The sequence below is a fragment of the Monodon monoceros genome, unplaced genomic scaffold (genome assembly GCF_005190385.1).
Source record: "Monodon monoceros isolate NGI ecotype Baffin Bay Population unplaced genomic scaffold, NGI_Narwhal_1 Super_Scaffold_9, whole genome shotgun sequence".
Classification (NCBI taxonomy): Eukaryota; Metazoa; Chordata; class Mammalia; order Artiodactyla; family Monodontidae; genus Monodon; species Monodon monoceros.
In genome coordinates this window covers 12,927,689-12,952,980 of record NW_021703786.1, presented here as the reverse complement: position 1 = coordinate 12,952,980, position 25,292 = coordinate 12,927,689, and the positions used below count along the sequence as shown (strand labels likewise).

General features: G+C 58.9%; 2 protein-coding genes across 9 annotated transcripts; both read left to right on the top strand.

Moving 5' to 3' along the window:
* The first annotated feature begins 12 nt into the window (after window positions 1-12).
* EPN3 (epsin 3) lies at window positions 13-10,820 on the top strand. 4 transcript variants are annotated; one of them, XM_029213326.1, is made up of 10 exons: window positions 13-247; window positions 3,507-4,192; window positions 5,160-5,278; window positions 5,966-6,046; window positions 6,234-6,359; window positions 7,297-7,384; window positions 7,857-8,126; window positions 8,294-8,410; window positions 8,539-8,769; window positions 8,977-10,820. In XM_029213326.1, the coding sequence occupies exons 2-10, from the start codon at window positions 3,655-3,657 to the stop codon at window positions 9,303-9,305; spliced, it is 1,899 nt and encodes a 632-aa protein (XP_029069159.1). In that variant the 5' UTR covers window positions 13-247; window positions 3,507-3,654; the 3' UTR covers window positions 9,306-10,820. The 4 variants fall into 4 exon arrangements, with proteins under 4 accessions (XP_029069159.1, XP_029069157.1, XP_029069156.1 ...); XM_029213324.1 differs by lacking the exon at window positions 5,966-6,046 and having other exon boundaries at window positions 7,294-7,384; XM_029213323.1 differs by lacking the exon at window positions 5,966-6,046 and having other exon boundaries at window positions 7,255-7,384.
* A 2,697-nt stretch (window positions 10,821-13,517) lies between these two features.
* SPATA20 (spermatogenesis associated 20) lies at window positions 13,518-21,757 on the top strand. 5 transcript variants are annotated; one of them, XM_029213229.1, is made up of 17 exons: window positions 13,518-13,634; window positions 14,317-14,435; window positions 14,565-14,744; window positions 14,859-14,923; window positions 15,107-15,261; window positions 15,340-15,483; window positions 15,571-15,772; window positions 16,135-16,265; window positions 16,367-16,471; window positions 16,695-16,769; window positions 16,871-17,080; window positions 17,162-17,354; window positions 17,685-17,853; window positions 18,136-18,347; window positions 20,153-20,352; window positions 21,145-21,225; window positions 21,396-21,757. In XM_029213229.1, exons 2-17 carry the CDS (start codon window positions 14,359-14,361, stop codon window positions 21,564-21,566), a joined length of 2,370 nt encoding a protein of 789 aa, XP_029069062.1. In that variant the 5' UTR covers window positions 13,518-13,634; window positions 14,317-14,358; the 3' UTR covers window positions 21,567-21,757. The 5 variants fall into 5 exon arrangements, 3 of the variants coding, with proteins under 3 accessions (XP_029069062.1, XP_029069063.1, XP_029069064.1); XR_003792084.1 differs by having other exon boundaries at window positions 13,535-13,634; window positions 21,047-21,225; window positions 21,396-21,431; XR_003792085.1 differs by lacking the exon at window positions 21,396-21,757 and having other exon boundaries at window positions 13,535-13,634; window positions 20,128-20,352; window positions 21,145-21,227.
* The last annotated feature ends 3,535 nt before the right edge of the window (window positions 21,758-25,292 follow it).

Genomic DNA, 25,292 nt, shown 5'->3' with positions numbered 1-25,292 from the left:
TGCTGTCTGGCGTCCAGAAGACAAGCAGGCAGGAGGCAGAGCAGCTGCCCATTCTGGGGACCCTGAGCCGCCCTTCCGAGGGGTCTGTGCCTCCTGGGAGAGGGTTGGTCTCCAGGACGAGGGTCCGTGGTGGATGGCTCTGGGGATACTCCCGAAGCTGTGCCATCCCCCTGCTGCGCAGGTCGGAGGGTCACTGCAGAGGCTGCTCGTGGTCCCGGGGCTGGGGCCAAGGGAGCCTGCACTGGAGGTAAGCTCCCGTCATCAGCTGTGGTGCCTGGCATGAAAGGCTTGGGGCTTAGTCTCCCTTCCAGGTCCCCGGGAGAAGGGCGAGGAGGGCAGGGTCACAGAGGAACCTGGAGGCATCTTGCCTGCCGCCCCTCCCTCCCTACAGCCCCCAAGAAGGGGGCCTCCTAGGGCTCGCTCCCCATCCTGGGACTAGCATCTTTGGTGGCATTCCGCACAGACTCCTGCCCACTCCTCCTCAGCCCCTGTTGCTCCTGTAGCCTCAGGACAGCCCCCACCCAACTCCAGTGCCCCCAAGACACATCTGCCTTTGGGCTGACTTAAGCTTAGAGCTAGGGCTCACTCCTCTTGTCCCTCCTGCAGCAAGAGTTAGCGCACTGCCACTCCCCCCACTGCCCAAGCTGGACCTGATGGGGGGAAGGGCCTGGCACTAGATCCGCCTTAGCAGAGGATGGGAAGGGGTGCGGGCCCATGGGGGCACACAGTCTCTGGGTAAACGCATGCACGTGACTCAACATATCTGGGTTCCTCCCGTCTCCCTGAATCCCCACTCTGGGAATGCCATCTGCTGCCTTAGTCCTGACAGATCCGCCAGCGCTGTGGGCCCTGAGAAGAGCAGGCTCCTGTCCCTTGTAAAGCTCTTCTTGGTACCCCAAGCATAGGAGAGAGCGGATGCTCTTGCCGCCATGGCCTGCCCCGCCCCCTGCTGGCCCTTCTCCCATCCCCCAGCCCGTACCCTCCTGCCTCCCGCCTCCCCCACCCTCTCCCCATCTCTGAATTGGCCTCTCGGCCTGGCCTTCTCAGTGTCCTTCCCTCCACCTGACAGGGTCTGGCTCAAGGTCACTGCAGTAATTCCATACCCGGCTGCCCGGCTGCCGCCGCTGCCACTGCTGCCTTATCGGCTGCTGGGTTTCTGTTTCACTCCCTTTTATTTCTGGGCATATTGTGTTCGATAAAACCCTTTGCTTGTAACACCGCTGGCAGCTCTCCCGGCCACCCCCTCCCGCGTTCCTTCCTCTCCTTCTCCCTCCCCTCGATGCTCCCTTGGCCTCACCCTGCCCTCTCTTCCTCCCTACCTGGTCCCCTTACACTTCAGTGGGGGCGGGGCCTCCCGGTGTCTCTGACCCCTCCCTTCCCTCAGCTCAGGCAGAGGCGTGTGGAGAAGCCTCCTCCATTCCCACCTTCCAGGAGAAAGTTCAGGCAGAGCCTCAGGGCCCACACTGAGGGCCCCCTTCTGCTACGCCAGGCCGGTTAGGAGGGCCGGGGCGGCCCTGGTAGGGCTCCTGGTGGAGTCAGGATGCCCGACTAGTTCTGCTGGTTTCAGTGACCAGTGCTGGGAGGGGCTTGCGCTCGGTGGGCTCTAGGGCACAATTATTTCTCATCTTGACTCTTGCCACCCGCCAGCCCACAGGCTGGGGAGGTAAAGACAGGTCTGAGTCACTAGTGAGGGAGAGGGCAGGCGTTAAACAAGTGTTGGCTGTGGCATCCCACAGAAGGCCCGCCACTGCCGGGACAGAAAGGCAGCAAAGAGAAGGTAAGCCCGCTTTCAGCCAGCACTCTCCATCCCGTCTGTGCCCCCACAACGTCCTACCCTCTGGGTCCAAGCTCTCCCAGGCACGCGGGCCCTGATGAAAACTGCCAAGGCTTTGAACTGAGCCCAGGTTAGCAGGGCTGGCTGGAGGGAGAGTTGAGATGGGGGGCAGGGGCCGACAGGCTCTTTCTGACTCCTGCTGAGTCCTAGGGTAGAGCTGAGAGGTGCAGTCTCCATGGTTGCTGTTGGTGGGGGGTTTGGGTGGAGGCCAGGTCCAGCGAGTGTGGGGTGTGTGTGTGTGTGTGTGTGTGTGTGTGTGTGTGTGTGTGTCTCCACATCAGAGGAATGGTGGTGGCAGGGGGATTCGGGTTTTGGTTTCTGGAAGGGCCCTGGGAGAATCTTTCTCTGTCTTGGGCCTCGGTGTGCTTTTAGCGGATGGCCTGGTCCTGAGGCTGTGGGCTGGCTCTAATCTTCCCTCAGCTGGGAGATCAGAGGTCTACCACGTGCCCAGGGCCTTGGGGGTTTGGGGAGCCCAGGCTGGCCTTGCCCTCAGGGAGTTTTCATTCTGGCTGAGAAGGTGGGACTGAGGCAATAAAGCAATCAGATGAATTAATTGGATTCGTATTCTGGACACCTAGGTGTTAGTCCCAGCTCTGCCACCTACATGCTGTGTGACTATGGGCACGCCATACCCCTCTCTGGCCTCAGTGCTCTGGTGTGTACAATGGGTCCTCTTTGGGAGGCAGCCTCCCCCAGATGTTCCTTCCTTGCCTTGCTGCCTCACTCCTCCTCACTCTTCACTTCGAATCTCGGATCAGCTCAGCCATCACCTCCTCTGGGAAGGCTCTCCTGATTTTCCTAGCTTGGGTACTCCTGTGCTCCTCTACACTCCCATGCTGGACTGTGACTGCCTGTACCCTCTCAAGTGGATGTGTGTGGGCCAAGGCTTGTACTCTATGCTTGCCATAGAGCCTGGCTCAGAGAAGTCCCCAGGGAATTGGTGTTGAATGGATCAAGCTACAAAAATTAACAGTATAGGGCTTCCCTGGTGGCACAGTGGTTGAGAGTCCGCCTGCCGATGCAGGGGACACGGGTTCGTGCCCCGGTCCGGGAGGATCCCACATGCCGCGGGGCGGCTGGGCCCATAAGCCATGGCCGCTGAGCCTGCGCGTCCGGAGCCTGTGCTCCGCAACAGGAGAGGCCACAGCAGTGAGAGGCCGGCGTACCTAAAAAAAAAAAAAAAAAAAAAATTAACAGTATAAGAAGAGGGCAAAGTGAGGATGGAGAAGTTGGAAAGGATAGGTCTTAAGGCAGATCCCAGCAGAAACAGGTAGTGAAGTAGAAGCAAGACAAGTAGTCATTCCTGGGGGGTAACTTTCGTGTCCCTAAACTAAGAGCAAAAACTGTGGAGCATGTCTACCTGGGTTAATCCTGGTTCCGCATTCACCAGCTCTGTGATCTTGGACAAGTCATTTAATCTTTCTCTCAAACTTCCCCATCTTCGAATGGAGGTAATAATAATAATGTCTTTGTAGGTGTGATTGTAAAGATTAATGAGCATGCAAAGTTAGAAGTACCTCCTGAATAATAAGTAAAATAAAAAAAATAAAAATGAGTGCCTGCCGCAGGCTGTTCCTGGCAGCAGGGACACCCTGGCCAGGGCTTTAGTCGCTGGCTGAGTGGCCAGCAAGGTGGCCCATTGCTCCTAAGTTCCAGGCCCTCTCTTCCTCAGACCCATGTGGAAGCCAAGGACACAGCCGCCCTGCTGAGAGCACGGCGGCCCACCCTCAGAGACCGTGACCTCTCGACGACGACGGTGGCCCTCCTCGGCCCTCCACCTCCGGCTGGGGCGGGGGCCGCCCATCTCCAAGTCCCCAGCCATGACGACATCAGCGCTGCGGCGCCAGGTGAAGAACATCGTGCACAACTACTCGGAAGCGGAGATCAAGGTGCGCGAGGCCACTAGCAATGACCCGTGGGGTCCGCCCAGCTCACTCATGTCGGAGATTGCCGATCTGACCTTCAACACGGTGGCCTTTGCCGAGGTCATGGGCATGCTGTGGCGGCGGCTCAATGACAGCGGCAAGAACTGGCGGCACGTGTACAAGGCGCTGACGCTGCTGGACTACCTGCTCAAGACAGGCTCCGAGCGGGTGGCCCACCAGTGCCGGGAGAACCTCTACACCATCCAGACGCTCAAGGACTTCCAGTACATCGACCGCGATGGCAAGGACCAGGGTGTCAACGTGCGCGAGAAGGTCAAGCAGGTGATGGCCCTGCTCAAGGACGAGGAGCGCCTCCGGCAGGAGCGAACCCACGCCCTCAAGACCAAGGAGCGCATGGCGTTGGAGGGCACGGGCATCGGCAGCGGGCAGCTGGGCTTCAGCCGTGCCCGCGGTTCCCCGTCCTCCTACAACTGTGAGTGAACCCGGGGCGTGGCTGGGGACAGAGGGGCAGCCCGAGTTCTGACCCTGGCTCTGTGACCCCGGCTGTGGATAAGAGTCCCCACCTCAGAGGGATGTGTGAGGATTCCGTGAGATAAAGAGGTTGACATGCGAGGCCCAAGGCCCGCACATAGTAGGTGCCCGACAAGTCAGTGCGGACAATGATGTTACTATAGGTTTGTTATCGTTAATTCGCTGTCTGGTAGGGGCGTGGTTGCGGAAGCATAGGCTCTGGAGTGGCAGTCCTTATTCTGCCCCTTCCAAGCCATGTGATCTAGACTACCAGCTCTCTGGGCCTCAGTTTCCTCGTCTGTAAAGTAGGGATAATTTTGTTTGCCTCAGTTGTTCAGTTTGAGAATTAAATGAGGCCTCGGCGCTGTGCACAGACACACAGCACGTGGTGCTGAGCGGTATCCTCCTTGGTCCCCCCGCTCGAGGGCACTGCCCTTGAAAATGGGGGCGGCTGTAGAGCATTCTCAACTCTCCTACTCTCGAACGGAGGCACTTTCCTGATCTGGGGGGCACTCAGGATGGCCCTCCTTGACAGTAGGCTGAGAGCCTGGAGAGCTGTGACCGTGACTGGAACCTCTCCCCCTCCCACTGCACTTGACCCCAAGCTGGATGGGGCGCAGCTGTAAGAGTCCAGGAACTTGAGTCAGGGGACCTGGGTTCAAGACTTGCTGCAGGACCCTAGCCAGGCACCCCTCAGAGCTGTTGCGAGTCTGTAAAGGAGGGATTGGGCTCTTTTATCGGGGTGGAATGGAAACCTTACAGAAAGTGCCGGGCACACTGCCTGGTCCTCTGGGGCCCGCGACTGCCAGGTGTTCCCTGCCCCCTCAGTTTCCCTGTCTGAGCCTTAGCTTCCCGGCAAGAGGCGGGCAGGGGAGCCTATGGGTACCTATGTGGTTACGGAAGCCACGACGGATGGTTGGTCGTTGCAGCCTCCTCCTCATCTCCCCGCTACACCTCCGACCTAGAGCAGGCCCGGCCCCAGACGTCAGGAGAAGAGGAGCTGCAGCTGCAGCTGGCCCTGGCCATGAGCCGCGAGGAGGCTGAGAAGGTAAGGCGCCTCCTGGGGCAGCCGGGGGGCGGAGGGAACTGGAGGAGGGATGGGTGCCTGGATGCCCCACACCTTTGATTCTTAGGCTCCCCTACTCTGGTCCCCAAAGCCCTAGTCCTGCTCCCAAGGACAGCACAGCACCTGTGTGCCTTGGGTTGGGTTACTGGGGTTGGGGTCTGTCTCCCCACCCCCAGTCCTCTGCAGCTGGGCCTGGAAGGGGTAGTGTGTGTGTGGTAGGTTGGCAGTACCGTTTGCCTCATGGAGGGGAAGGGGTGAGTGTGCTGACAGACACCTTCCTAGGAGACACAGAAATATGCTGCCCCCCCCCATCAGCTGTCCTTATGGGGGGCAGGGACAGCCTCCCTGATAGCCTCCTCTCTGCCATCGCCTCTGTGGATCCAGGCAGACCTGGCAGGACACAGCTGGCCTCGCACAGCAGGGCTTGGAGAGCACTCAGGGGACCCAGAAAAGAAGGATGAATCTTCCTGATTTTTAAACTGCATCTCAGATCCAGATCCGGGCAGGGAGAAGACCACACCCATACTGCTGTCTGGGGGCAGGCTGCCCACACCCACTCAGGGTGGGCATACCTCTCTCCACTGCCCTTACCGGCACAGGGCGATGCTGCCCTTCGGCCCAGGAGTGGGAACACTGGGCCAAGTTCACCCCTCTCTCCCTCCCTCGCAGCCGGTCCCCCCAGCCTCCCGCAGGGACGAGGACCTGCAGCTGCGGCTGGCTCTGCGCCTGAGCCGGCAGGAGCGGAAGGTAGTGGGCCGGGCCTCCTGTGCTGCTGCTGCCGCTGCTGGAGGTGCTACGCGGGCACTGACTAGGCTCTTCCCCCTCCCCGTGGTGGTCCTGCTGCCCCTGACCTCTCGGCGCCTCCCACCCTACACTCTTGACTCCAGCCAAGGTCCCCTCAAGTCCAGCCTGGGCTGCTCACGCTTTCCTTCTGCAGGAGGTGAGGTCCTGGCGGGGAGATGACTCCCCTGTGGCGAATGGTGCTGGGGCCGGACCCCACCGTCGTCGGGACAGAGAACCCGAAAGAGAAGAGAGAGAGGAGGAGAAGCTGAAAACCACCCAGGTAGAGGGACTGGGGGCCGTGGGCTGGCAGAGCCTGGGAAATGAGTTGCGTTAAATACCTGTAAAGAGTGTGGAACAGTGCTTGGTATCTAGTGAGCACTGCGTAGTGTTAATTCAATGAAAATAGGGGTGGAGGGGGTTTAGCAGACCCAAGTCCCGTCATGCATGGGCTGATGACTGAACTGGTGGCAAAGTGGGATGCAAAGAATCCTGATCTGAGGTTCCTGGATTTGCTGCCACTTAATGACTTGGCCGCACTGTCACTGTCTTGGCCTCAGTTTCCTCCTCCGTACAGTGGGCTTGTTGGACAGTTCTGGCTCTGACATTCTAGGATCATATGATACTGTGGGTCAAGACTGGGGGTGGCCTCAGGCATATGGTGCTGAAAACATCTTGGGCTCATACACACACTTTCCAAGAGGGAGGAGTGGGTAGCTGTTGGTAGCAAGGCGACCTTCCAAAGCTGTCCGTGCTATCCCTGGGGTGTCTCTGTACCCTTTCTGCCAATGCTCATTGTGGCCAATTTTCCTTGGACACTGACTTATAGAAGTAGGCTCATCATAAAATGTCTCTTACCACTGATGGGCTGAGGGGCAGGACAGCTGAGGAAGGGGTCGGGCCTCCTATCCCAGCTCTGCCTCTCCCTGGTTATGTGGCTTTGTGCAGTTTGATTCCCCTCTCTGGGCTCCAGCTGGCACATCTGTAAAATGGGCACCCCACCATCTTCCCTACCCACAGCACAGGTTGTTATGAGGATCAGACACTAAACAGATGAGGAAACATAACTGGAAAGCACTGTGCAGAGGCGAGGGACCATTAATAGATGTTTGTGGAATGAATAAAGGAGAGAATGAGCTGGAGTGAGGATGACAGGTCAGGGCCCGCCCTTCCTCCAGGTCCCACCCTCTCCTGAGCATGGCTGCCTCTGCCCCCAGCAGTCCTCCATCCTGGACTTGGTGGATATCTTCGCACCAGCCCCGGCCCTGCCCTCCACACACTGTTCTGCGGACCCATGGGACATCCCAGGTGGGCATGCAGGGCTGCAAGGGGCTCCCAGGCTGGCCCCAGAGAGCCCCTTCCTTCCCAGCCACTTGCTGGCATCCCCTTCCCACAGGTGAGGGCCACTGGGCAAGCACTGCACCTCTCTGAGCCTCAGTTTCCTCTGTGTCTTGGGGTTGTAGTGAGGGAGGGGGCACATCCGAGGAACTCAGCTCATGGGAAACTCAGAAACGTTCTCTTGTTGCTTCTGGTCACCCTGGGTTTCCTGGCCCAGCCTGTCCCTGACTGGGAACGTGGCCTGAGCTGCCTATGCCCTGGGGATCCAGAATCCTGGAATAACTTGCTGAATATGGGCTCCAGCTTGCTGGGTAGTCCTGAGTCAGCATCGCATCTGGGAAATGAGTCCCTTGGCCTCTCAAATTGCTCTGGGTAACTGGGAAGGCCCTGGACTGGGGGTTTGAGTGAGCCTGGGGTCACATCTGTGCTGTCCCCATTTCAGGTCTCAGGCCCAGCACAGAGCCCAGTGGCTCGTCCTGGGGGCCTTCGGCAGACCCCTGGTCTCCAGTCCGCTCAGGAAGCATCCTGTCCCAGAGCCAACCCTGGAACTTGCCCCCTATGTTCTCCTCCTCTGAGCCCTGGGGCCGGACCCCAGTGCCGCCTGCTGGACCACCCTCCACAGACTCCTGGGCACAGAACTCCCCCCGCCACAAACTCCTCAACACTGGGGCCGACCCCTGGGGGGCGTTGGTGGAGACCTCCAACGCACCTGGTAAGTGGAGGGCCAGGGGGTGTGGCTGAGGGGATGCTGGGTCCCCTTATCTCCAGTGCCAAGGGGCAAGAGATCCTGTGTTAAGAGGGCAGCTTGCCTGGAAAGGGATCAGCCCAGTGCCTGCCCTTCTGCCAACCCATCTCATCTCCCTTTTCCTCCTTGGCTAGTGCTGGATGGTGCCTCGACCTTTGACCCATTTGCCAAGCCTCCAGTATCCACAGAGACCAAGGAGGGGCTAGAGTGTGCCCAGGCCCTGCCCTCCGGGAAGCCCACCAGTCCTGTGGGTAAGCAGGAGTCAGGGAATGTGCAGCTCTGGGGAAGGAGGGGCCCACCCCGAGCTGGCCTCTGCCTTCTTCCTCTCAGAGAGACCACACACTCTCCCTACCAGTGAGCTTTATCATTTCTATTCCAGAGCTGGACCTGTTTGGAGACCCCGACCCCAGTTCCAAGCAAAATGGCACAAAGGAGCCAGATGCCTTTGACCTGGATGTGCTGGGGGAAGCACTAACCCAGTCCAGCAAGGACACCCCAGCGCGCCGGACTCCTGAGTCCTTCCTGGGCCCCTCGGCCTCCTCCTTGGTTAACCTTGACTCATTAGTCAAGGCGCCCCAGGCTGCAAAGACCCGGAACCCCTTCCTAACAGGTAGGACACCCCCTCGTCCCTGCTGGGTCTCAACACTGGGGTCCCCTGCTCTCTCTCCGTCTCTTCCTTTACAGCCCAGACCCTGCCCTAAAATCTTAGCTCTTCCCTATTTCTAAGACCCCAGATCTGGCCACCTTGCCCCTTCCCCACTTAGGGCTATGTGCCCCTGGCCCGCTCCAAGTCCCCCAACCCAATCTCGTTCCGCAGGTTTCAGCACTCCATCCCCCACCAACCCGTTCGGCGGGGGCGACCAGGTCAGGCCGACCCTGAACCAGATGCGCACCGGGTCGCCAGCGCTGGGCCTGGCGGCCGGTGGGCCGGTCGGCGGCTCCATGACCTACAGCTCCTCCCTGCCTCTCCCGCTTAGCAGCGTGCCGGCCAGCGTGACCCTCCCCGCCTCGGTCAGCGTCTTCCCCCAAGCCCGCGCCTTCACGCCGCCGTCCCCTGGGAGCCTGCCGCAGCCTCTGCTGCCCATCTCAGGCTCCGCCGGGCTGCTCAACCAACCCCCGCAGGCCAGCACCAACCCTTTCCTCTGAGCAACGCCCCCGCCTCCGGCGGGCCGGCGCGTGCGCGTGAGGCCCCGCCCCACGTGGACGGCGCTGGGCCACGCCCCCTGACGTAAGCGGGCGCGGGGCTGCCACGCCAGGACCCACCCCGGGAAGGAAGGCAGGCTGAGACTCCGCCCCGAGGCCGGCGCAGATGCTGCTCGCTGGCCTCCGCATCCTACTGACGACGTCACTGGGGCCGAGACCACGCCTCGTAACAAAGACTGGAACCCACGTCCTCAGGTCTCACCAAGTGGACTTTTTGCCGGGCGTGGCGGCCAGGCCCGGACCACAGCACGAATCACCGGCTGCCGTGGGAACGACTGCTCCACAATGTGGGGCACAAAAATGCTCCCACTTCCTGTACAGCACCCTCAGCCTGGCACCTTCGCTTCCACATGCTCCCCAGACTCTCATTCATTCAACCATTTATCACACATCGGCGCGGGGCATGCTCTAATAGCAAGGGACAATAGACAATTGTTCCCTTGCGCACTCGTTATGTGCTAAGCACTTCAGACAGATTATTTCATTTAATCCTTGCATCAGTGTTCTGAGGTAGATAATATTACTCCCACTGAGGAATGGCTACATGATTTGTGCAAAATGCAAACGTGGGGGCCCCTTGTTCAAAATTGGGTTAAGAATGTCAAAACGGGAGCAGCAGAGCGTTAGATCAAGTGCAAAGCCCTTGGCCCTGCTCCCTCTTTATAGGTGAGGTTCAGAGAGGCTAAATGCCATGCTCAAAGTCACAAAGCTAGCAGAGTGGGGCTGCGATTCAGAGTCAGGGGATCTGGCTCCACAGCTCTGAGCTCGCACCCTGGGCCCCAGATTTAATTCACAAATACTGACTGGCTGCTGTGGACAGAGTGCTAGGCTCCTCTGGGAGGGATTCAAGAGTTGCTAAGCCCGCAGCCTCCAGGAGCTCAGAGCTCAGTGGGGCAGGCAAGCCGGATCCAAGAGCCCCCACGATCCTTTGTTTTACTGAATCACCTTACATCTGGCTCTTACTCATCTCGTCTTTTCACCAGGACTGGCAAGAAACTCAATTTCAGCCATGATCCCTCCTGGGGGGCTTGTGTGGGGTCTGAGAAACCAAGGGGAGGAGCAGGGCCTGGTACCTCATTCTGAGGGCCACCATGGTGACCCTCACTTCTCTTCTACTCAATGCTCTCCAACCACTGGGCAGTGATGTGTCTTCCGTGCTCAGGGTCTGGCTCTGAAGGCAGCAGGCCAAAGGCCTGGGGTAGAATGGCCTTCCATAGGCCAGAAACACCAAAGTTGGTGGAGGAGGACACAGTGCCGGTCTCCTTCCTAAGGTGGGGGTGGGGAAAGGAGCTGCTTTGTTTTTTTGGAGGGAGGCAGTCCTACTGTACCTGTTACAGGCAGAGTGGACAAGAGCATCTACTTAGGAGTCAGACCGACAGCATTCAAAACTGCTCTAAGGTTTGCACTTAATAATAATCACTTAGTAATAAGTGGTTATGCTCCCTGACCTTGAGTAAATTACTTAACCTCTCTATGACTGTGCCTCCATTTCCTTACTTGTCAAATGGGAACAAGAGTTCCTTCCTTATGAGGTTGCTGTGTGGCTTCTCCCAGGCCAGTGTCCATTCAGCCCAGGATCCACCCTGTTCAGAGATTAACCATGAGGAATGAACCTGCAATACCTCTCATTCCTGGTTTTGCCAGGCAGTACCCAGACCCATCCATCTTCTGCACAAACCTGGGAGATCTCCATCCTTCTTGGTCACTGACCCACCTTTCGCCCCTCCTCAGCCTGGGTCCTCCTCTTCTAAACTGGCTCTCCCTGTGGACACCGCTTCCCTAAGGACTCCCAAGGGGTGCCGTTTTGCTTCCCACCAAGAGGAGGTTTGTAGTCTGGCTCCCCATTTTGCTCTGGACCATCTTTCTCCTGGAAGACCCCTCCCTCCTTGGAGACTGGAGCCACCTGGTGTCCTGCCTCCTCCCGCCTGGGGCTGCGCTCCACCTCATTCTTCCCGTGCCATGGCTCATGGTCTTCTCACCCAGATGTTGCTCAATCTTATGTGATTCCATTATCCAAGAAGATGACCTCGCCACCCCTTGACCTCTCAGCTGCTCTCACCCCTGGTCACTCTCTGGGGCTCGTCATCATCCTGAATTCCTCCACATTAAAGCCAGGCTTCCTGTTCTCTGATCCTAACCTCATTCTGTCCAGGGAGCACGCACACCAGCCTCTCCCGCCTGCCAACCCTTCCATCACTCCACCATCCCAGCTTCTCAGAGGTCTCTCTCCTCCACATCATTAGATGCCTTCTCTCAGCTGAATCCTTCCCTGTGACATTTGCCATAATTAATCTCATCCAGCCTGAGAGTGTCTTTCCATCTTTCCCCTCGCATCAAGTGCCCCTCCTCTCTATGTCCCCTTTCTTCCCCCCACCCCAACCCACTCCAATCAGCTTCTACTGCCGGCATTACCTCCTGGAACTCATCTGCCAAGTCCACCAATGGCCTCCACGTTGCTGAAGCTAGTGGACCTTTTTCTGTCCCATCCCAGTTGGCTTCTCTGGAGTCTGACCCTCCCTCCTTGTAACTCTCTGTCCCTTTGCCTCTGGGACAACACCCTCTCCTGGTTTTCCCATGACCCTCTGTGTCTTTCACGGGTGCACTTCTGAGCTCCTCAAGCCCAGGCCCAAGCCCGTGCCTCTCCTCTCGCTGCAGTCAGCCTGGGTGATCCCACACTGTCTGCACTGAGCAGCCACTCTGATTCCTTTCTCCCATCAACCCCTCCTCTGCATTCCAGAGCCTTGTCATCTCCGCACGTACATCTCAAGGACATCTCAAACCAACCGTCCAAATGGACCTCATGAACCCATGATCTGAGTCTCTCCCTGTGCCCCCTCCTCAGCAACTGCCCCCCCATTCAGCACCAGCCCCACTCTGCACTTCACTCTTGACACCCCCCTCTCCCTTATAGACAATCCTGACGATGTTTCCTCTTCCGCTGACCTCAAGTCCACCCCTTCTCTCCATCTCCACCTCTGCCTGGTGCAGACCTCCCAGAGCTCTCCCCTGGGTCCTGCTATGGCCTCTGAACCCTTCTGCTTCACTCTTGTCTCCTTCCAGTCCATTCTCCACCAGGAAGCTGGAGGGACCTTTCCAAAATGCAGGCTCATTCCCCTGATTAAAGCCCTTTCACAGCTTTCTTCTGCTCTCATCGGTAACCAAACTCCTGCTTACAGTTCAAGACCTGGCCCCTGCCCTCCTCCTCCGCAGCCTCACAACCTCATCTACCACCTCTCTTCCCTGTGCTCTCTGTCCTGCAGCCATGATGGCTTCTGCAGTTCCTCAGCCCTGACTCACTGCTATGCCACAGGACCTTTGCACATCTGTTCCTCTTGCTTCCCCAGCATTTTCCCCATGCCCTCTCCAGAATCCATCCTCTTGTTCTTCAAAGGCTGCTACACAAATGTGATTTCCTTAGGGAGGGCTTCCCCCCTCGTCTCTCCCACCAGACCAGTTTCCTTGTGATACCTAGTCATGGTACTTCTCACAGTGGGTGGTTGTACATTCATTTGCCTGGTTGTCTGATTGGCTTCTGCCTCCCTCATCAGACTGTGAGCAACACGAGAGCAGGAGCCTGGTCTCCCTCTGCCCACCGTTGTACCTAACAGAGTGCCTGGTAGGCGACGGGCACTCAACAAATGTTGACTGAATGTAGCAAATGAGACATGTGTAAAGTACCTGATAGTACATAAAGTTGGCTCGTTATTATTATTCAGGGAAGGCTTCCTGGAGGGGGTGGGGTTTGAGCAGGACCTTGAGGCCCTGGGGAGTCGGGGGTGGGCAGAGCAAAGGCGAAGGTCCTGGCTTGGAGGGTCTGGACAAGCCACACCTTTGCCTCTCGCCTCATTTCTCATTTGTAAAACGGGCTAGGGTTGGATAAAATGACAGGCGGCTCAGAGCTTTCCACGGCCCTGGCATCCTCACAGCCCTCCATCTTCTACTCAGGAGGGTTAACCCCCACAGCTGGTCTAGATCCAGCCGAGTCGGCCCAGTTTTGTGCACAGACTCGTGTCCCCCTCTCCGGTCTGCAGTCCCTCAGTCGACCACCGGGCGGCGCTCGGAGACCAGCCGCGTGGCCTGCGGTCCCCGCGAAGACGCACCCGCGGCTTGTCGGGTGCCTGGGCCCGCCCCTCGCAGCCTCCCTCCCGCCCCCCCTTCCTGTCCGCGGCGTCCGGGCGGTCGGCCGCCAGCAGCCATGCAGGGCGCGCGGGCCTGGCGGTGCCGCGGCCTCTTGCTGCCCCGCTCCGCGCCGGGCCAAGCCGCGAGCCGCAGGTACGCGCGGGCAAAGGGGCCGCTCTGGGCCAGTCTTCCCGGCGCTGGTCCCCTGTGCCTGCCCGGCCACCTCGCCACCCCCGACCCTGTGCCTACTTCCCCGAGTCCGCTCCCTAGACCTGGCCCAGACAGTAACCCCCTCCTCCCTTCCTCCCCTCCAGCTGCAGGGCTAGCTTGCCCCAGGGACTCTGTTCTGACACCACTTCCTGGAAGCCCTCCTTGAACCCCAATGCTGGGCCAAGGGTCCTTGTCCAAAAGCACCTTGGGCTGGCCTGTCACAGTCCTTAATGCCGCAGGGGCCTGTCATTACTTAGACCTGCCCTACAGTGCCACTGTCCCAGGCTGAGCCCCCTGAGATCAGGGCCAGTTTCTGATTCTTTGGGGGTCATGGGGTGTCTGGCACAGGACCTGGCCCCCCAGAAGTGCCCAGTGGGTGGATGTTGAGTGAGGGAGTCCCTGATGCCGAGTTTCTTCTCATTGCCCCTCACCTGGCCCAGTCCCACACCCAGCAGCCGGCAGCCTCCCTGCCCAGATCACACCCAGGCAGGCATGCCAGAGGGATACCTCCAGCCCAGCCACCCTGGGGTGGGGCCCGGTGAGGGGAAGAGAATGGAGCCGGAAGGACCATTCCACCCACTGTGACTCGCCCTGACCTCACAGTCATCACCATTCCCACCGCCAGGTCTGAGAGGTTGGGGGAGACTAACCTGGCAGAGAGCCCCCAATGAGCCACCTTTCTTCACTTCCCGAAAAACACAAGGGGGAGCGCAAAGGCCACCGTCTCCCCCGTGGTTCAGAAAGGTGGGTTGGACTGGGAACAGGGGGTTCCAGGAGGGGTGCCAGAGGGCAGGCTGGGGTCAGGTGGGCCTCTGGGGGCGGTGTAGGGGGAGGCGGTGGAGACTCCTCACCTGACCTGCCTGCCCACGACAGGGGTAGCTCCTCCCAGGACAAGGACCGAAGCGTGACGGTCGGTAGTTCAGTGCCCATGTCGGCTGGAGGGAAGGGGAGCCGGACTAACTGCTCTCGGTCCACACCCCAGAAAGTCCCCAACCGCCTGATCAGTGAGAAGTCGCCGTACCTCCTGCAACATGCCTACAACCCTGTGGACTGGTGAGTCCCTCTCCTGATGCCCTCCCGGCGCAGCTGGACCCTCACCCCTCCTACCCCCCCCACTGCCCACACCCGCCCGGGCTAGTGAGTGATGCCCCACCCTGCTGGGCCTAGGTACCCCTGGGGGCAGGAAGCCTTCAACAAGGCCAGGAAAGAAAACAAGCCAATCTTCCTTTCAGGTACTGCACCCACCTTCCCTGGGCTAGGTGAGGGGGGTGGTGGTGGATAAGGGAAGGGTCCCCTGGGCCTGGGGGCCTCCCAGGAATCTACAGGCCAGGGCCTCTCTGGCTCAGCTGCGGCCCTTTGGCTGGCCCCCCTCTGACCAGTCACTGGTCCCCCCTGGCCCCGTGACCCCATTCCAGTGGGGTACTCCACCTGCCACTGGTGCCACATGATGGAGGAGGAGTCCTTCCAGAACGAGGAGATTGGCCGCCTGCTCAGTGAGGACTTTGTCAGCGTGAAGGTTGACCGGGAAGAGCGGCCCGATGTGGACAAAGCGTATATGACCTTTGTGCAGGTGAATGGTCTTCCCTTGGAGGAGTGGTTGCCCGTGCACGTGGGGCCGCTGCCCTCACCTTGGCCCTCTCTCCGCCAGGCCACCAGCAGTGGTGGGGGCTGGCCCATGAGTGTGTGGTTGACTCCCAGCCTCCAGCCCTTTGTGGGGGGCACCTATTTCCCCCCTGAGGATGGCTTGACCCGAGTTGGCTTCCGCACAGTGTTGATGAGGATACGGGAGCAGGTGGGTATGCGCTGGGGAGTGGGGGGCCGGGGGGGTCAAGGGTGAGGGAACGGTGCTGACCTCCAGGTCTGCCCCTGCCTCCCATAGTGGACACAGAACAAGAGTCCCCTGCTGAAAACCAGCCAGCGTGTCACCGCAGCTCTGCTGGCCCGGTCGGAGATCAGCATGGGTGACCGCCAGCTGCCACCCTCCACTGCCACCACGACCAGCCGCTGCTTCCAGCAACTGGATGGGAGCCACGATGAGGAGTATGGCGGCTTCGCCGAGGCCCCCAAGTTCCCCACGCCAGGTCAGTGCCCGCTCCAGCCCCGGCCTGGCCTTCTGAAGCCTGCCCTAGTAAGTGACCTCCTGACTCTCGTCTTGTTTAGTAACCTCCCGCTCTCCTGTCTGGCCAGGGACCTCCTGAGCCCCAGCCTGTCTGTCAGTAGCTATCTAGTGAAGCCCTGACTTGTGGTCTTAGCAGGGACCCTCCAATGCTGACCTAGGTAACGATCACCTGTCCTGTGGGTTGACCTCCTGACCCTCAGCCTGTCCAGAGAGACTGCCTGTTGAGTGAACCCCTAACCCTAGCCTGGCCAAAGTCCTGATCACCCAGATCTCGGCCCCTTTGTCCTCCCCGGTCTCTCACCCGCTTGCTCTCGGTGTCTGCAGTGATCCTGAGCTTCCTGTTCTCCTACTGGCTCAGCCATCGGCTGACTCAGGATGGCTCTCGGGCCCAGCAGATGGCCTTGCACACCCTGAAGATGATGGCCAACGGGGGCATCCGAGACCATGTGGGGCAGGTGAGGGGGGGCTAGGCATTCCCTGGAGAGGGCAGCAGGCAGCAGCGGGGTGGGGACAGCAGCTGGGATCGGCCTCCAGCCCCACGTTCCTCCTGGCACAGGGCTTCCACCGCTACTCCACAGACCGCCAGTGGCACGTCCCCCACTTTGAGAAGATGCTGTATGATCAGGCACAGCTCACGGTGGCCTATTCACAGGCCTTCCAGGTGACCCCTGATCCCAGCCCAGAGCAGAGACCCAGCCTGTCCACCTAACGCCTGGCTGCCCCTTTGCAGGGTTTTCCTGGTGACTTGAGGCTCTCCCTTAACCTCACCCCTAATTCTCTCTCATATGTCCACTACCCAGCTTCCCTCCCTCCCTTCCTGGGAGAACGCTGACTGCCCCTTGTACCTAGTTTCCTCTGCTTACAGCCTCCTTCCTTCCCATCAGATCTCTGGTGATGAGTTCTACTCTGAAGTTGCCAAAGGCATCCTGCAGTACGTGGCTCGGAACCTGAGTCACCGGGTGTGTGTCCACTAAGGCAGGCGGGTCTGGCTGCGGGAGGGCTTGGGGCCTCCACTGGCTGCCCTGAAGGCTGGGGCCAGCCAAGTCTCCCCTCCCCACAGTCTGGAGGCTTCTACAGTGCAGAGGACGGGGACTCGCCCCCGGAGCGGGGCATGAGGCCCAAAGAGGGTGCCTTCTACGTGTGGACAGTCGAAGAGGTCCAGCAGCTCCTCCCCGAGCCCGTGCTGGGCGCCACCGAGCCTCTGACCTTGGGCCAGCTCCTCATGAAGCACTATGGGCTCACGGAGGCCGGCAACATCAGCCCCGGTCAGGTGAGGACAGCTGGGTCACGGGAGGGGTCCTGGAGCCAGACAGGCAAGTGGACTCCTTCGGACAAGGGCTGTTTTCCTCAGGACCCAAAGGGGGAGCTGCAGGGCCAGAACGTGCTGACCGTCCGGTATTCACTGGAGCTGACTGCTGCCCGCTTTGGCCTGGAAGTGGAGGCCGTACGGACCTTACTCAACTCAGGCCTCGAGAAGCTTTTCCAGGCCCGGAAACATCGGCCGAAGCCGCACCTGGACAGCAAGATGTTGGCGGCCTGGAATGGTGGGGTGGCTGTCTGAGGCCTGATCCGTTTATAGAATTACCCTTCATAAGGGCCCTTATGTACGACAGGCACCTGCTAAACAGTAATTCTTCCTTTATCAGGTTCATTGTCCTTAATTTACAAATGAGCAAACTGAGGCCTAGAGAGTTACGGTAATCCACCCGAGGTCCCACGCAGGGACAGGAGCCCAGCTCTGCCTGGCGCTGGAGCTCAAACTCTTACCCGCTTACCCTGTTGCTCCAGGGAGGTGTCAGAGCTTGGGGGGTTGGGACGGACATACCGGGAGGGCCCCAGCCGGCGTCACAGCCACTCGTGTCTCCTACCTCCAGGACTGATGGTGTCTGGCTTTGCCGTGACCGGGGCTGTCCTGGGCCAGGAGAGGCTGATCAGCTGTGCCGTCAGTGGTGCCAGGTTCCTGAAGCAGCACATGTTTGACGTGGCCAGTGGCCGCCTAATGCGGACCTGCTATGCAGGCTCTGGGGGGACCGTGGAGCACAGGTGGGGGGCCGGACAGTCCAGGAAGGCTTGCCTCCCTGGGCATCCCATGCTTTTCTCTCTTCCCCTCTTCTCTTCTCCGGGTGGGCACTAGTCCCGGCTCTGCTTTCTGCCTGCTATGAGCTCTTAATCTCCCTGGGACCATTTGGTCGTCTGGGAAATGGGCTAACGGGACCTACCCAAGAGCTAGATTTTGAGGGTTAAACAAAAGCACGTGAAAAGGGCCTCCTCTGTGAAAGCTCCTCTCTCCCTGTCCTGTCTCCTCCCCAATGCCTGTCCCCCCAGCAACCCGCCCTGCTGGGGCTTCCTGGAGGACTACGCCTTCGTGGTGCGGGGCCTGTTGGACTTGTACGAGGCTTCACAGGAGAGCGCGTGGCTCGAGTGGGCTCTGCGGCTGCAGGACACGCAGGACAGGCTCTTCTGGGACTCCCGGGGTGGCGGCTACTTCTGCAGTGAGGCTGAGCTGGGGGCTGGCCTGCCCCTGCGTCTGAAGGACGGTCAGTGAGGATGTGGAGCTGGCCTGGGGTCCTGGACCCAACCGGGGCTTGGTTTTTCCCGGGGGGGGCATAAGTGCAGTGTGGTGGTGAAGGGCCAGCATGGGCAGGGGCCAGGCCCTCCTGGGCTCACATCTTTACCACTCATTAACCGAGTGACATTGGGCTGGTCTCGTTGCATTTCAGAGCCTCAGATTCTTTTTTTTTAACGAATCAATTAATTAATTTATTTTTGGTTGCGTTGCGTCTTCGTTGCTGCGTGCGGGCTTTCTCTAGTTGGGGCGAGCAGGGGCTACTCTTTGTTGTGGCGCGTGGGCTTCTCATTGCGGTGGCTTCTCTTGCTGCGGAGCATGGGCTCTAGGCGCATGAGCTTCAGTAGTTGTGGCTCGCGGGCTCAGTACTTGTGGCTCGTGGGCTCTAGAGCACAGGCTCAGTAGTTGTGGCACATGGGCTTAGTTGCTTCGCGGCATGTGGGATCTTCCCGGACCAGGGCTCAACCCTGTGTCTCCTGCATTGGCAGGCGGATTCTTAACCACTGTGCCACCAGGGAAGTCCCCTCATATTCTTAATATGCAAAATGGAGCTAATGTTGGCATTCCCTTACATGGTTGACATGAAGATTGATGTAGCTATTCTGTGAGCATGCTTAGTGGCAGTGTGGCATGCCTAGATAGATTGAACAAGGCCAGCTTCATCCCCGCCCTCATAAAGCTTACTGTTCAGTAAGGGAGACAACTAACAGACGGTAACATTTAAAGCAAAAACACACACACAAATACATAGTTAAAACTGTGAGTGCCTTGGAGAAGTAGGAGCTGCCCACCAGGTACCCTGTTCCTGACTTTTCTCAGTGGCATCTAGCATCACCTGACACCTCTGGTCTGTTAATGGTCTCTCCCCCCACTCAAATGTAAGCGTCTTGGAGGCAGGATGTTGTCACTGCTTTATCCCCAGGATCTAGCACAGGCCTGGTACATAATTAGGTGCTCAATAAACGTTAGCTGAATGACTGAAAGGGCCCTGAGAGAACAACGGTGGGGCCCAGCTGAGCCGGGGAGTCATTTAACCAAGGGCTGGAGGGCAAGATGGGGCCGTGTGATCCTGGAGGAGCAGGAGAGGGATTTCAGGTGGAGGGAACAGCCTGTGAGAGGCTCTGAGTGGGCAGCCTGTGCCCTGGAGGACAGGGCGGGCAGAGGTCAGCGTGTCAGGGGCGGATGCCCAGGTGGGGCTGGATCCCTGCAGGGTCTTGTAGGTGTGGCAAGGAGTGGAAGGCTCTGGTGAGTTTTGAGTGGGTTGTGATTTGCTCTGGTTTAGGTTTAAGAATGTTACTCGGACCGATGGTGGAGAAGGGAATGGGGGCAGGGGAAACAGGGCGGCCAGGTACGAAACCGTTAGTGGTGTTGGTCCAGGCAAGCGTCAGCAAAGACCCAGACGAGGTAGAAGTACGAGATGGGAGAAGTGGTCAGGTTGGATCTATTCTGGTCACAGACCCTGCAGATTCACGATGGATTAAAAGTGGGAGGTGAGGGAGACGGAGGGAGGGGTAGCGATGGAGGTATCAGCAGGGAGATCGGGGAGCCTGGGAGCCAACAGCTCAGCCTGGAGCAGGTGGAGTTGAGGACGCGTGTGAGCGCGCAAAGGGTCAGTAACTGCTGGGGTCAGCATTACACTCTCAGACCTGGGGCATGAGCCGGCGGGCAGGGACTCCTCTACCCCATCCCTCCAGCTGCCCTGGCCACAGTCCTGGAGCAGGGTCCTGGGACCCGATGACCCTCCCTCTCAGCGCTTGCCCCCCATGCACCCTGCAGACCAGGATGGTGCGGAGCCCAGCGCTAACTCCGTGTCAGCCCATAACCTGCTTCGGCTGCACGGCTTCACAGGCCACAAGGACTGGATGCACAAGTGTGTGTGCCTATTGGCCGCCTTCTCTGAGCGCATGCGCCGTGTCCCCGTGGCGTTGCCTGAGATGGTCCGCGCCCTCTCAGCCCACCAGCAGACCCTCAAGCAGGTGGGGCACTTGGGCAGGGACCCTGGGTGGGAGGGGAGCCGGGGCTGCAATAGAGACATGGAGTGGAGTCCCTGGGGCTGTCCCCAGAGCTCAGGTCCATGAATGTGTGGCCCTGTGTGAGTGTGTGCATAGGTATCTCTGAGGGAATGTCTGTAAGGCTGCTCTGTGCAGGTGGGGGAGTCTGTGTGAGTGTGTGTCTGAAGCAGGCCTCCGGCACGGACAGGTACCTGTGTGAGGGCCTGTGACTGGGGCTGTCAGAGGAAGGGGTTAAATATGGGTCCCTGTGGTTGCCGACGTGTTTCTCGGAGGCTTCTGTGTGCCTCTGTGATTCTCTGGGTGTCGGTGTATTTGGGTCAGCGGTACAGTGCGTGCAGACATATGCTTGTCTGTGTGTAAGTCTCTATGTGTTACTGCTGTGCGTGTGCCTCTGGTGTGTATGACTCTGGAGTGGAGGTCTGTGACTGTGTGCCTGCCTTTCTGAGTGTGTGCTGGTGTGAGTGAGTGTGCCCCGCGTTCAGGCTAGCCTGCTTATATTTGCATGTTTGCCTATATATCTCTGCCTCTGTGTGTGTGTGTGTGTGTGTGTGTGTGTGTGTGTGTGTGTACGTGTTCTCACCTGCTGAGCAGTGAATCCGATGCGGCCTCCTGGCAGCTGGTCTGGGGGATGCTGAGCTGAGTCCCCATTTCTTCTTAGGCATATAGGGTGGCTGACAGGAGGATGGGGAAGCCCTGGCAGGTCTGGGTCCAGCCCCTCTGCACCTGTCACTGGAGTTACCTTTCTGTTCTGGCCAGATCGTGATCTGTGGAGACCCCCAGGCCAAGGACACCAAGGCTCTGTTGCAGTGTGTCCACTCCATCTACATCCCTAACAAGGTTTGGTCTGTGAGCCTGGCCCCACCCTCTTCCTCCCCTGCCAGGGCCCCCTCCCCTCCTCAGCTCCCCAGTATCTCCGGCTCCTTTGAAGGCCTGGGGAGAAGACACCCACTAGTGGGCCCTGCCGGTGTCCCAGTGCCCCCAGGTGACCCTCTCTGCCACTCTCCCAGGTGCTGATTCTGGCCGATGGGGACCCCTCGAGCTTCCTGTCCCGCCAGCTGCCCTTCCTGCGTACCCTGCGACGGCTAGAAGACCAGGCCACTGCCTACGTGTGTGAGAACCAGGCCTGCTCGATGCCCATCACCGAGCCCTGTGAACTACGGAAACTGCTACATCAGTGACTGCCTCCCCCACCTTGGGCTGGGGCGGAAGGTGGAGCTTCCCAGCTGGCCAGAGACTCAGGCCCTGCAGGGCCCCGCAGAGCCTGCGGCCACCCCTGAGCACACTGTCACCCGGTGACCTCGGCCGTCCTCGCTGCCCCACCATGGGCACCCACTTACCCTGGAATAAACCTAACAACGTCCTGCGGGAACCTCAGGGCCTCAGCCTTGCTTATAAGAGAGGGGCCTCGGGCTCCAGCATGGGAGCCAGCAGCCCAGGTCCCCTTTTCTGGGAGCCTCTAGCTGCCCCCTCTGCTTCCTTGGATTCCTCTTTCACCTTCAAAGGTCACCAGGCTGACTCTGCCCCACTCTATGGTCATTGCAACCTGAGTGAAGCTCGGGTCAGGGGACCAGTAATGACCACCAGTGGTGTGGGTGTGTACTTGCATGGGAGGGGAAAGGCCAATCCTTGCCCTCAGGCAGGGTTAAGAAAGGGGCCTGCCCTCCCTTCCCATTGTCTCCTCCAATTTTAAGCTGGGGAAGAGGCAGGGGGATGCTTCATATAAGGTTTTATTTTTCATGGAATTTGCATATGTTCTGGTCCGTTATGGGAGCTGCTCTTATCAGGACCAAGGACATTTCTTTTGGGGTATCCGTCCAGCCCCCAGCCTTCCTGCAGGAGGTCATATGGTCCATCCCCCTGCCTTCACTTAAGTCCAGGGAAAGAGTTTTCTTTCATTTGGAGCATCTGTTGGGTTGGAAGTCCTTCTCCAAACCTGAGTCCTTCCTGCTTTAGGGAAAGCCTCTGCCTTCCTGTGATCTCCTCCTGTTCCCTCAATGTTGGGAGATACTCACAAGCCCCATCCTTGGCACCCAACATCTTCATAGGCCCTGGAACCCCCACCTAGTTTTCACCAGGGGGAGGGGACTGGGAAGCATGCTTTGGGAAGGGCAAGTGTAGGATAATGGGGCTGAGCCAGAAGAGGCCGCTAGAGATGAGATTTGAACGGGGCCACTGCTTGTGGGGACATCAGCAGTGGGGAGGAGCGGGGCTGGAAGGAGCTAGGAGACTGGACTGAATCACTCCAAGGTCTGCTCAGGACCACAGCCACCCCCTGCACACTGTCAATCATAGCCACATACGGTCAACGGGACCTGGGTCTGGGCAGCTGGGCCCTTGGTGCAAGCCACCGGCGCATCTGGGGAGGATTAGGGCTCCAGCCAGCAAGGTCAGCCGTCCCCTTTCTGGCTGGACCCTGTTCGGCCTGGCCAGGAAGTCTGGGGTCTGGGCAAGCAGAGCCTGATCTGGTGGGCAGTAAGGAGGGAGGGTGGAGCATGGTGAAGCACAGGTGGCCTTTTTGGCAGCCCCAGCCCTGGCTTTGGAAAGGTCTAGGCAGTTTGCAAAGCCCTCTTGTCCATTGACCCTCATGAATGAGGTGGCAAGGCAGGTACCTTTGGCCTCATATGGATAGATGTTCAAGGCTCAGAGAGGGTAAGAGCCTGGCCTGAAACCGTTCAACATATCTCATTCTTTCTGGGGTCTTCAGCGTGCAGTAAAGACCACTAAGCCTTCCTCTTCCCCCAGGAGGTCCAGCTGTGAAGGAGGGTGCGTTTGGTGTTTTCTGCCCCTCCATCCCATCTTCCTTCTGCTCTGCGTCTCCTCTTTTCCTTCCCCTGGTATCAGGCATGCGCCTGACAATGGGATTTAGTAAATGGGTTCAGAGGAAGGAGTTAGGGCCTTAAAGTGTTAGTTCTCTTGGGAGTGCTTGCATTTTCTAAAGAGGGCAGGGCTGAGCATAAGTCTTGCTCAGATGTGGGGTTTTAAGTCTTCAGCCTCTCCTCTCCTTTGCTGGTCCCTCTTGTTCTGCTGGTAGGACTGTCCTGGAGGAACTGTGGGCCAGGGCCATTGGAGACAGGGCCTCATAGTTTGGGCAGTCACTCAAGTAATTTCATCACCTCCTGGAGCCTCAGTTTCCTTATCTAAAAAATACCACCCAACTCCCAGCTCCCACCCAGCCACCAACTCCCAAGGCTGTGAGTTGACTAGGACAGTGTATCATTGCTGAGCAGAGAGCATCACCTATGGGAAGATTCTCTTAGTTCCTGAGGGAGCCATCCTGGCTGTGAGGGAGGTGTAAATGGGAGTGGGCTGGAGGGGCTGGTGGAGCAGGACCTATATGGGTGTTCTCCCCTAAAATCAGAGGAGATCTTAGACAACTCTTATACCAGCTGCGACCCAAAGAAAGGAATTTCTTATCCCTCCCATTCCCCCTGTCTGCCTGAGGTTATTTATTCATCTAACAGAGATTTATTAAGCACCTACTATGTGCCAAACTGGTGAGCAAAATGGACATAGTCTCTGCCCTCAGGGAATATAGAGCCTAGAGGGGAAGAGAACCATTTCCTACAAATACAGACATAAGCCCGGGCTGGGCCAAGTGCTCTGAGGTTATGGACTCTGGTCTGATCTAGTACTGTGTCCTCAGCACCTTGGCACTTAGTAGGCACTGTGATACTTGCTCAAAGAAGGCCGCCCTGAGGAGGTGATGTCAGAGCTGAGTCTTGGAGGGTGGGAGTTAAAGATGGTTTCATGGCTCCCTTTGCCTTCTTCGTGGGTCCTGTCTCCCTCCTTACCTCCTCCACTCAGGCCAACGGTGAGCATCTCTGACAGGGATATCAGAATCTCCTGGTGTCCCGCACAGGGGTCAGGGTGCCTCAGGTGGCCCTGAGCACTGGGATGATTTGCTCAGATGGTGCATGTATCTGCCTCCCTTTTTGCGTATGTTCTAGAACTGAGTTCAGCCCAGAGATGGGGGTTGGGGGTTAGGGGGTGGTCTGGATGGTGGATGAAGGTGTGGGGCCTGCTGACCATCAGGAAACCTGACCATTGGGCTGGGCAAGCCTCTCTGGCCTCATTTTCCCCTCTGTTAAGAGGGAATGATTAGAGTCATTACCTACGGTGCCAGCCGTGGGGCCTCTTGATCCTGTCTGGGAAGGGCAGGCCACTAGGCAGACTGCGGACCAGCGAGAGGGAAGGTGTCAGACACGAGGGCAAACCATAAATAGGCCCCTCTCCCAGAAGACCACTGAAAGTTCAAGACTGGCGCGGGCACACGCGGAATGAGGGCAGAGACTCCCGCCAGGAGAGAAAGGCACTTAAGGGAACTGCTCATTAGCATGAAATGCAAATGAGCCCGGCCTCATTTGCACAAGTCGGCGCAGGATTCGGCGAAAGGGCAACCTAGGAGGCAGAAGCCGCTCTGCCCTCCCTACTGCACTCCCCGCAACCCGCCCGGGAGGGGGCTGAGACACGCGCCCCACTCGGCGGGAGCCGTGGGTGGCGCAGCCCTAGGGGAGCAAAAAACGCCAGGGAGTCGGGGGTGGGGGTGGGGGGATGGCGGGTGTAGGAGGTCATCCGGTCCATCCCTCTGCCTCTCCTCAGTGGCGTAAGTGGCCCCGAAGTCTCAGGAGAGGGAACTGACTTCCTTGGTTCCGTTGTGTCTACCTCCCGCAGAGGTGGGGAAGCGCTTCCCGACGTCTTAATCCTCGATGCCCTCCCCGCCCCACTTCACCCCAGCGCCCAGAACCCCGCTCCCGGGTACCCACAGCCTTTAGGGGTAGAGCTGGCGGCAAGAGGGAGCTGGGGCGCAGAGATCCCGGGGACTCAGGAAGGAGAGGCGGGAGGAGGGCCGGGGTCCACGTGCGTGCGCGCGCGTGGGTAGCAGCAGACCATCGAGGACCAGCTCC

Coding starts and splice junctions, on each gene's coding strand:
- EPN3 (XM_029213326.1), top strand. CDS start 3,655: ATGACGACATCAGCGCTGCGGCGCCAGGTGAAGAACATCGTGCACAAC. Junction 4,193..5,159: donor TTCCCCGTCCTCCTACAACT/GTGAGTGAACCC, acceptor TGGTCGTTGCAG/CCTCCTCCTCATCTCCCCGC. Junction 8,770..8,976: donor CCGGAACCCCTTCCTAACAG/GTAGGACACCCC, acceptor CTCGTTCCGCAG/GTTTCAGCACTCCATCCCCC.
- SPATA20 (XM_029213229.1), top strand. CDS start 14,359: ATGAGCCACCTTTCTTCACTTCCCGAAAAACACAAGGGGGAGCGCAAA. Junction 14,924..15,106: donor CAAGCCAATCTTCCTTTCAG/GTACTGCACCCA, acceptor ACCCCATTCCAG/TGGGGTACTCCACCTGCCAC. Junction 16,472..16,694: donor CCTATTCACAGGCCTTCCAG/GTGACCCCTGAT, acceptor CCTTCCCATCAG/ATCTCTGGTGATGAGTTCTA.